Here is a 10,753-nt window from a genome sequence, read left to right on the forward strand (position 1 = left end):
AATTCGGACAAGCCAGGTGGCTACTGGCTACTGTGTTGAACAGCGCAGGGCCAACCCCTAAGAGACACGGACCCCAGGAAGGCCTGACAGCAGGTGGGAGGCAGGAGAAATAGGAGAGAGGTCTCAGGCCCGGGCTTGGGGGGCTGATAACTTACCGGCAGCTTCCCGTGGTTAAGGATACTGCTTAGGTAGTTTCTGGCTTCATTCATCTTCGGTTCATTCTTCTCCAGCAAAGGGATGGAGTCTTTTATGTTGGCGTGATTCTCCTTCAAACACTGCTCCAGGAGAGCCTCGGCCAGAAGCAATTTCCCAAAGTCATCTGGAAAACAGAGCAGGGATCAGAGTGGCAGCAGTGAGGGCCGTAGACTCCAAACACCACAATGTGGAGACTAGTATTCGCCCCTGTATCCACCCAACCACCCCACCCCAGCACCTGAATGGCCCAGGTGTGAGAAAATAAACAAAAACCTAAACACAGGAGTTCCCATCATGGCTCAGTGGTTAACAAATGCGACTAGGAATCATGAGGTTGCGGGTTCGGTCCTTGGCCTTGCTCAGTAGGTTAAGGATCCGGTGTTGCCATGAGCTGTGGTGTAGGTCACAGACGCGGCTCGGATCCTGTGTTGCTGTGGCTCTGGCGTAGGCCGGTGGCTACAGTTCCGATTGGACCCCTAGCCTGGGAACCTCCATATGCTGCAGGAGCGGCTCAAGAAATGGCAAAAAGACCAAAAAAAAAAAAAAAACTTAAACACAAACTTAAACAGCCTTCAAAGAAAAAACACAGACATTCTACCACAATCATAGCACAAACTTCCCTCCTGGGTTTATTTTCTATAGTTCAGTGGTGGGGGAGGTGGAGTTTCCCAGGACTTGGAACAAATTCCCAGAATTTCAAATGAGGGGCAAAGGCAGACCCATGCTCCGCTGTGGGTGCTAAGTTCTTACACCAAATAGGAGTTCCCCCAGGCAACTGAAGAGAAAACATACACAAAGCCTTAATCATGGATTTGCACGTGCTCCTAATTTCCATATAACCTGAATTGGTTTTCTCTGCTTTTTAAGGTATTTTAACATGACCCAGGGATAACCTGGCAGCCGAGCAGAGTTAAGGGGCAAAGCTTTGTACCTCTTCGCTCCCTGGCACTTGTCGGAGTTCTCTCACATGCATTAGTTCGTCCGCAGACATCACCACTTGGCTGATGATTTTATACTGCTTGGCTTAATTTGCTGTCTCCCCCACAGCACCAAAAACTCCAGTCTTGGGACCACCTTCTTTCTCCACCTATGGCAGGGATGACCTGAGTGGGACGGGATCAGGGGCTCAAGGTGCAGGGTCTGAGGTTGAGGGTGATTTCAGGACAGCCTCTGGAGGCTGTGTTCGGTGTAACTGGCTCACTGCCCCCCCACCCCAACCCAAACAGAGCAAGGACCAGGTCTAGCCCTTTAATACGGGCCCCCAATAAACAGCTGCTGAGTCAATCAGATCCCTTCCACTCCCGCATGGGGGAGGCACAGGGCTCAGGGAGGTTTGTGCCAGTGCAAAATGCCTCCAGGACTGTGTGCTTGGTCCTGTATGAAGTTGTGGGTTCAATCCCTGGCTTTGCTCAGTGGGTTAAGGATCTGGCGTTGCCGTGAGTTGTGCTGTAGGTTGCAGACATGGCTCGGATCCCGCGTTGCTGTGGCTCTGGCGTAGGCTGGCAGCTACAACTCCGATTAGACCCCTAGCCTAGGAATCTCTATATGCTGCAGGAGTGGCCCTAGAAAAGGGAAAAAGACAGAAAAAAAAAAAAAATGTACATCCTCCCCACGGAGTTCCCCTTGTGGCTCAGCAATAACAAAATGTATCCAAGAGAAGATAGGTTCGATCCCTGGGCCCGCTCAGTGCGTTAAGGATTCGGCGTTGCCATGAGCTGTGGTGTAGGTCGCAGACGCAGCTCGGATCCCGAATTGCTGTCTGTGGCTGTGGTGTAGGCTGGCAGCTGTAGCTCTGATTCAAGCCTTAGCCTGGGAACTTCCATATACCATAAGTGCGGTCCTAAAAAGAAAAATAATTAAATTAAATTAAACGGCATGTCCGCAAAGAAGGGTTTCTCTCTCCATAAGGGCGATTCCCCCCAGAAAGCATCCCGGAAGCCCAGATCCCAGAGAGCAGTCACTGGAGCTGTGCCCACTGAAGATGCCACAGACTGTCAGCTCATCCTTTGCTACCTACCCCATGATTTCTAAAATTCACATTTGGAGGAAATGGTCAAAAGCGACGGTTCAAAACAAATTATCATCCATCCCCGGGGGAGTAGAAGTTGGTAGAACTTCTAGAAAAGGCAGTTTGGCAACATATATCATCCCACTGACTCAGCAACCCCATGCCTACAGATGTCCTCAAACATGTGTAAAATGACCAACATATAAGGTCATTCCCGCAGTGCTGTTTCCAAAAGCAGAAAATTAGAGACAACTTCTCTGTCCATCAAGGGGAGGCTGATTAAACAAAGCATGATACACCCATTAAAAGGGACACCATGCCACCGTATGAAGGAATGAGGAAGCTCTGTATGGGTGTCACGGAATGAACTTCAAGATAAACTTATTAGGGGAGTTCCCGTCGTGGCTCAGCAGAAATAAATCCGACTTGTATCCATGAGGAGGCAGGTTCGACCCCTGCCCTCACTCAGTGGGTTAAAGATCCGATAGTGCCGTGAGCTGTGGTGTAGGTCACAGATGCAGCTTGGATTCCTAAGTTGCTGTGGCTGTGGTGTAGACCGGCAGCTGTAGCACAGATTTGATTCCTGGCCTGGGCATTTCCATACGCCACCGGTTCCGGCCTAAAAAAAAAGATAAACATATTAGACAGGCAGAGCATACACAGCAGACCACTGCATGTTTACACATAAAAATATGTAAAAGGGTAACATAAACATCTAATAACTTTGCTGCCTTATGGGGAGTGGGGCAGAGACGAGGGAGGCCTTTGACTCTATTCTGGGTACCTTGGGAAGGTTGGCCCAAGTGACTATATTACCTGGTTAAAAATAAAATCTAAATCAGCCCAAGAAGGAAAAGCAATGTTCTCCTACGGTTCCAAAATCCCAGACAGGAGGAGGGGTGGCCTGCTCACAAGTGGGTGCCTGAGCAGCATTCCTGAGCTGTAGGCGACAGGGCAAGTGACCACCCTCTTTCTAATCTGTTCTGCATCTGTAACACCCGAGGTAGGATCAGGAACCTGCTCCCTGGGCAGAACCACGTCTCTGCCCAGGCTCCACCTCCCGGCCGGCTGCCTCCCCGCCCCCAGGTGCACCTGCCCTCCAGCTCTCGCTTGCAGGGTCAGCACGGGGCCAGTCTGCAGCCCAGCCATTGGGCCACCAGGCCCCGCCTTCGCCACCAGACTGCCCAGCCCAGAACTCCCTAGGGCTCCTTGGCTCCTCTCCTTTCCTGTCAAGAGAAACCAGCTTTCTTCTAGACAAGCCTCAATCTTGAAATACTCCCCAGGGCCTACACCTCTCCTCAAAATAATGGGAGTGTCCTCTGAACACGTGCTGCTCAAAGTGTGGTCCACGGGGCCAGGGCGGGTCTGTGCGTGTTTGTGACCCAGTCCCGCAAGCTGCGTGCAGAGATTTAGAGTACCTGTTCAGAAATGTTGATACCTATGTGACAGAATAACTGTGAATCTGTTGAATCAAATATTTTAAACATGAGGATGAGGGCCAGTAATCAGTCTGTTTATTTTAAGAAAGCATCAGAACACAATGGATTGAGAATCAAGGAGGAAAAACAAAACAAAACAGAACATAAAGCAGATCCTTCACCACTGATGATTTGAGAAGCACTGTTCTAAACCACTAGAGGGGGACTGGTGTTTCCTGAGGGCCCCCTGAGGACCAGGAACTTTATCATATAGTATCATTTAACCTGCACAGCCCTGAAAGGTAGAAATGACTCCCATCTTACAGATGCTAATAAAGATGCACCGTTGCTATAGTCACAACCCACAGTAACATAACACAGCCGAAGAACAGTCTGTCTCCCCTGGATCCTGGGGGCAGAGCAGCGCTTCGGATAGCTTGGAAATGAAGAACCAAGAACCGTCTAAGAGCTGTAAACAGTCAGTTAAAAGAAAACCATAATTTCCCACAGCAGGAATAAAAATAGTTCTCACTGTCACGCACCTGTGAGTTTCAGACTATTTTGTAAAGTAATACTCTGGATCCTTCTCCAGAGCCTTTTTGCCCTCACTCTTCGCTCTCCTTCGGCCTCTCTGTTTTTTTCTTTAGCGGACACTCAAGCAGATATTGGGAGTTTACTGTCTTTTCTTCCTTGCCCAACTCTCCTTCTTCCTGCTGCACATTTTCCATCCCGCTATTCTCAACTAGTCAGTCTATGCAACTGCAAGATGTTTTGAAATCCAAAGGTCTAGATGTTCAGCTGTTAAATAAGAATCAGGTGTGGAGTTCCCATCGTGGCTCAGTGGTTAACGAATCCAACTAGGAACCATGAGGTTGCGGGTTCGATCCCTGGTCTTACTCAGTGGGTGTAAGGATCCGGTGTTGCTGTGAGCTGTGGTGTAGGTTGCAGACGAGGCTCGGAAAATGCGTTGCTGTGGCTCTGGTGTAGGCCGGCGGCTACAGCTCCAATTAGACCCCTAACCTGGGAACCTCCATATGCCGCGGGAGCGGCCCTAGAAAAGCCAAAAAAGCCAAAAAACCCAAAAAAAAAAAAAAAAAAAAAAAAAGAGAATCAGGTGGATGGAGGCTTTCTGTCCTTCTCCAAAGCTAAAACAGTTTGCTTATTATCCTCCAAATTGTCCAAAACCTACTCCCTATCCCAGTTTGGGGGAGGTGTTCCAGCTTCTCCCTTCCCGGGGCATTAAGAAGCCCTTCCTCCGTCAGTGACACAGACTCTGGGAGCCTGGGTCCTGATTCTGGCGCCCAGCCCAGCCCAGCCCTCGGCCCAGAGCAGAGGCCCAAAGAAGGCCCCCGCTTAGCACTCACCCCACCCCCACCCCCGCCCCCATCTCCCCACCTTGTTTCAGAGGCTTCTGGCGGCTAGCCTCCTTTCCTCTCCCACTCCTCTCCAGGCCTCTCACTGGGCCAAGGAACTCACTTCAAGGATAGTGGCCTCCTCCCCAGAATCCATATTTGCAGGGCAGTGTTTCCCTCTCTTCCACCTGCCAATTCAGCCACGAAAGCTGCGTGCAGCCACCAGGCCAGGCGCTCAGGCCCTTTCCTACTGGGTTAAATGGGGACACAGTGGTCTCTGCAGCTGCTCACTTCACAGGACTGCAAAGGGCTGGGATCTTCCAACCACAGTGATAGGAGGAAGAGGGCAAAACTAGCAAGAGGCCACCTGCCTCAAACACACGCCCACTAGCTTCAGCTGAAAAAAATGCTCAAAATAACCTCCAGTTCTCTTTTTAAAAAGCGCTAGTTTAGGAGTTCCTGTTGTGGCTCACGGAGACGAATCTGACTAGTATCCATGAGAATGCAGGTTCGATCCCTGGCCTTGATCAGGGGGTTAAGGAGCCGGCATTGCCGTGAGCTGTGGTGTAGGCTGGCAGCTGTAGCTCTGATTAGACTCCTAGCCTGGGAACCTCCATATGCCTCAGGTGCAGCCCTAAAAAAAAAAAAAAATCAGAATCTAGGTGGTGGGAATACAGGTGTTTATGGCAAATATACAGAATATTCAATTTTGTATGTTTGAAATTTTTATAATAAAACATTGGGGATAGAAGACAGACTCAACCTCTTAACATAATGCAATGTGTGGCCTCATTTGGATCCTGACTCTAGCCAACGAACTGTAAAAAAATAATTAAATGGAGGGGGCTGTAATAATAACATGGTAATTTTATTTTTCAAAACTGTTCTTGTTTAATAAATACATACTGAACTATTGCACCGTGGGGGAGAAATGGGTCAGGGTGTAGCTCAAATAAGACGATTCCTGAGTTCATGATCATTGACACTGGCTGATGGATGCATGGGATTCGTTTTCCTCTCTACTTTTTTGCTATCTTGGAAATTTTTCATAATAAAGTTTTTCTTGCTTGCTTGCTTTCTTTGCAATCATCACTTGGATGGGCTTTGTTTTTACATGAAAAAAACTCATCACAGTAAGCCACACTCTGGGGTTCCCCTGATCCATCCTGACCAAATCTAAACCAGATGTGAATTTGAAAGAAAATGCACAAACAGTAGCAACCGCCTTCCCCCTGGGCAGGTGGTGGGGAGGCGGGGAGCGGCTCCTTCTGTGGGGGCATGATCCTTTGCTCCCACCAGACCAGAAAGAGCCCCTTCCTCCAGCTGGATCTTCCCCTTCTGCTCCCTGGAGTGAAACCCATGCTCTGGGACCTATTCTTAGTTTCTGTAGGAAACTCCATGGATACAGCAAGGCCTCAATCTGTAAAACAGGGTTCAACTGGGGTTCAGCTTCCTCCCTTGGCACCTTCCACCCCTCTTTCAAATTATATAATTTATGTTGAAGCTCCTGATCACTGACTATAAGAGTCTAACAAGCCAGGTGCAACTTTTAAGAATCTCCCATCGCATGGCTCAGAAGGTGATGAACCCAACTAGTATCCCTGAGGGTGCGGGTTCAATCCCTGGCCTCACTCAGTGGGTTAAGGATACGGCGTTGCCATGGCTGTGGTGTAGGCCAGCTGCTGCAGCTCCGAATCAATCCCTAGCCTGGAAACTTCCATAAGCTGCTGGTGTGTCCCTAAAAAGCAAAAGAAAAAAAAAAAAAAAAAACCTCCTCCCTGGCTGGGGAGTGGGGAGGGGCAGGGTGTGGTAGTGTCAACACCCCCTCAAAAAACAGGCTCTCAATCCCTGCAGTGATCAAGGAAGCCAGCAGAGAGAGAAACAAAATAAAAGACCAAGAATGCCCTAAGCATGGGCATCAACAATCATTTATTTTCCTTCCGTGTGTGTGTGTGTGTGTGTGTGTGTGTGTGTGTGTGTGTCTGCCTGTGTGCGCATGTGCATGTGTTTATTTTGGGATAAGTGTGTCTGGATTTAACAGTGGGAGAAAATCACTCATAGAACCAAACCCCAAAATTGGCAGGAGAGACCCTACTGCCCCAGCCTTGCTTTCTGTGCTGGTCAATTCCCACAGTAAAGCCAAGCCAGGTTCCATACTACTCCCTCCGTTCCTAGTGGACTTGGTGGCAGGGACAGGTGTGGGTACAGTCTCTGCCACATACTCATTATGTGACCTTTTTTTCTGACTTTTTTTTTTTTTTAGGGCCGCACCTGTGGCACATGAACGTCCCCAGGCTAGGGGTCAAATCGGAGTTATAGCTGCCGTCCACAGACACAGCAACACGGGATCCGAGCCATCTCTGCAACCTACACCACAGCTCAGGGCAATGCAAGGTCCCCGACTCACTGAGCGAGGCCAGGGATTGAACTTGCACCCTGTGGATACTAGTCAGATTAGTTTCCCCTGAGCCATCATGAGAACTCCTCATTATGTGAGCTTTCTGGCCTCGGTGTCTAAAATGAGGACAACTGGAGTTCCCTGGTGGCCTAACAGTTACGGATCAACATTGTTACTGCTGTGGCTCATGTCACTGCTATGGCAGGGGTTTGATCCCTGACCCAGGAACTACGGCATGACATGGGCACTGCCAAAAAAATAAATAAATAAATAAACCAAAGAGAAAGAAAGAACAAAAATGGGTACAGTAATTTCTGCCCTTCCCACAGGGATATCTACAAAATGATTTTTTCAAATAGAAGAAGCACTTTATAACTATACCATACTGTTTATAAACTATGCCACACAAGTGCTTCCCAATAATGCTTCAGAGAATTTGGTCACAGCAAGTTTGAGAGTGTGGTGTTTATGCTCTAACCTTGGTTGAGTATCACATGCAGGTGAGCATATTAAAGGCTCTGAGAAGTCCTGCAGTGGAAAAAAAAAAATCAGTTTAACAACATCAATCTGTTAATCCAATGTCTTCACTTTTTTGGCTCCAAAAACCCTTTGCCCCAGAATACCAATGAATTAATTACTCAACCTCCTTGAGATCTCTAAAGAACAGCTTAGGAAGAACATCCATGTACAAACTCTAGGAGGTCCTATCTTGGGCCCAACATGTTTCTCTGTGGTGCTGCTAACCTCACTCAGGCCCCAATGCCCTCTGAATGGGTCAGTTTCCATTCTACCCTTACCACCCCACCACATCACCCCACCCAGGGGACAGAGGAGAACCTACAATTTACCTAGTCTTCCCTGGAAGAGAGGGGCTCACTAGTTTCTCTCAAACATGCATCTTTAGCTCTGGCCACTGCCCCTCACTGCAACACTCAGACATACCTCAAAGCCTCAACCCAACTGTCCATCCCTGTGACCCAGCAGCCTCCGCCCACTGTCCACCTATCCTTCCTCTTCATTGGGAAACATACTCTGCCCTTCCCCAACACCAATTAGAGGCCAGTGCTGCTGCTTTCTGTAACCTCCTCTTCCTCTGAGCTCCACAATCTAACACACAACTGCCCTCTGATCACACTTCTGTCTCCCCATCCATTCTGACAACTCTTCAAGCTGGGATTTTTTTTTTTTTTTTTTTTTTGCTTTTTAGGGCCGCACCCACAGCACGTGGAAGTTCCCAGGCTAGTGGTCGAATCGGAGCTACAGCTGCCAGCCTACACCCCAGCCACAGCAACAGAGGATCCAAGCTGCATCTGCGACCTACACCACAGCTCACAGTGATGCCGGATGCTTAACCCCCTGATCAAGGCCAGGGATCGAACGCGAATTCTCATGAATAGCAGTCAGATTTGTTTTTGCTGTGCCACAACGGGAACTCCCTCAAGCTCGGATTTTCAGAGGTAACAGCGCAAGTTATTAAAAGGATGTACTCATTGTACAACTACAAATGTAATAAATTCATTGAGGAAAAAAAAGAAAAAAAGGATGTACTCAGAAACCTGGGTTCAAATTGTGGTTCCACCACTTAATAGCTGAATGATCAAGTTATGTAAGTTCTCTGTGCCTCAGTTTCCTTATCTGCAAGTGGCAAAAAAAGAGTACCTGCTTCTTCGGGTTGTTGGGGAGAAATTAAAGGGCTGAGTACAGTGCTTAGGACACTGACATACAGTGCTAGCTAAGCGCCTTCCACAGGCTGGGTGGTCTTTAAAACTCTTTATATCTGTATTAACTCCCTGCCGTCTTCTATCAAGGCTCTGAAGTGGCTGTGCCAAAGAGAGGGTTCAGGGATGGCTCTCCAGGCTGAGCTCAAGGCACCAGGAACAAGATTTGAGGTTGGAGACTGGGGCGGGGTGTTCCCCCTCTGCCACATCAGGGTGCTTTCCCGCCCCAGCGCTAGAGCCCAGCCTGCCAAAACAGCCTACTGCTAAAGCCACCGACTGCCAGGCCTAGATGGCTCGCGAGTTGGAAGAGAGAAGAGGAAACTGAGGCTTACCAGGCCTCTTTCCCGCTTTTCCACCACCCCACCCTGGCGCTGGTCAAGCCCCTAGCCATACAGAGCTTCGCCGTCAATTTGACTCGGGGAAAGGAGGAGAGGGCAAGGAGCGACAGCCTACACCTGATAGTTCAGAACCAGAATGCGGGTTGGAGGAGCGGCGCAAAAGCCTAGCCCATGCCGTGATCTGATACGTGCCAACACCACCATTTCACAGTAGTCGGAGTAGCCCACAACGATCCGAGAGGGCAGAACGCAAAAGCCGTTTACTTCTTTCCTCCCAAACTCCCTGCACGTGAGTTTTCTTCTGGGGCAGAAGTACCTTCCTAACGACTCTGGCTGCTGCTAAGAGAGGCACTGAAGGAAGGGTAATACCGAAAGCAGCCATCGCCGGCCCCAGGCAGTCGGGGCCGCTTCCTGGAGGAGGCGGCGCATTTCGCGCGCTCCGCGTCTGTGAACCAGCCCCTTCCCTCACTCACCGGTGTCCAGAGAGGTGAACGTGGCGTTCGGGCTGGCTCGCCGGCCGCCTCCGCCGCCGGGCACGACTAGCGTCTGCATCTGCCGGACCAGCTCAGGCATGCGGTCCCAATGGCCTTCGGCGCGGCAGCGCTCCAGCTCGCTCTCCATCTTCAGGTGGGAGCTGTGCGGGCCCTTCGCAGCCATCTTCGAGCGGGTGCTGTCATGGGAGGTGCAGCCGAGAAGTGGAGACCCGGCCGGGGGCGGCGTCCGGGCTGGGGCGCACACGCGGGCGGTGTCGACGGGGGCGCGAGGGGCTGCTGGGGCCCAGGTGGCAGCGGGGGCCCGGGCGGCGCGGGCGGGCAGCAGCCGCAGCACCCAGCGCACCGCCCGGCGTCTCCGGACTGGGGCTCCGGCTGTGCGGCCCCGCGCGTCCAGGAGCAGCCTCCGCCTTTGCTGCAGCAGCTCCTGCCGCCTCTGCCGCCGCCGCCGCTGCAGCTGCTGCCACAGCCCCGCCCCAGGCCCGGGCGCCGCCAGCTGCAGACCCGCCCCCGGCCGCGGCTCCACCCCCGAGGGGGCGTGGCGCGGCCTCGGCGAGACGGGCGCGCGGGCGGCCAACGCGGCCACAGCCGCCAGGCGCGCGCTGGGCGCTCGCGGCCGCACGGGCGCCAACCCCCTGCTGCCGCCGCCACCGCCGACTCGCCACTCACTTTAATGCTGCGCGGAGCAGGGGCACCTGGGGGCGCCTTGCTTCCTTCCCCCTCCCCATCCCTTCGGGGCTCTTGGCCTGGGAGACCCCCGCCCCGACGACCCAGCTTTGTGCGGTGACTCCGTCACCGGGTCTGTCTTCGGCACGTCACAAATCCGGAGAGAGGC

The 10,753-nt window shown here is 51.4% G+C and overlaps 1 protein-coding gene across 4 annotated transcripts in view; it reads right to left on the reverse strand.

Moving 5' to 3' along the window:
* Positions 1–10,412, reverse strand: part of TTC7A (tetratricopeptide repeat domain 7A) — a 134,360-nt gene extending 123,948 nt beyond the window's left edge. For 2 of the 4 annotated variants that reach the window (XM_021087550.1, XM_021087551.1), the window contains exons 1-2: positions 9,901–10,385; positions 156–319 (exon numbers count right to left, since the gene is read on the reverse strand). In XM_021087550.1, the coding sequence (XP_020943209.1) occupies positions 156–319; positions 9,901–10,084 (348 nt within the window). In that variant the 5' untranslated portion in view covers positions 10,085–10,385. Of the gene's footprint in view, positions 1–155; positions 320–9,900 lie in introns of those variants that run through there. The other 2 variants (XM_021087552.1, XM_021087553.1) reach the window with 2 other exon arrangements.

Source organism: Sus scrofa, chromosome 3, assembly GCF_000003025.6.
Source record: "Sus scrofa isolate TJ Tabasco breed Duroc chromosome 3, Sscrofa11.1, whole genome shotgun sequence".
NCBI lineage: Eukaryota > Metazoa > Chordata > Mammalia > Artiodactyla > Suidae > Sus > Sus scrofa.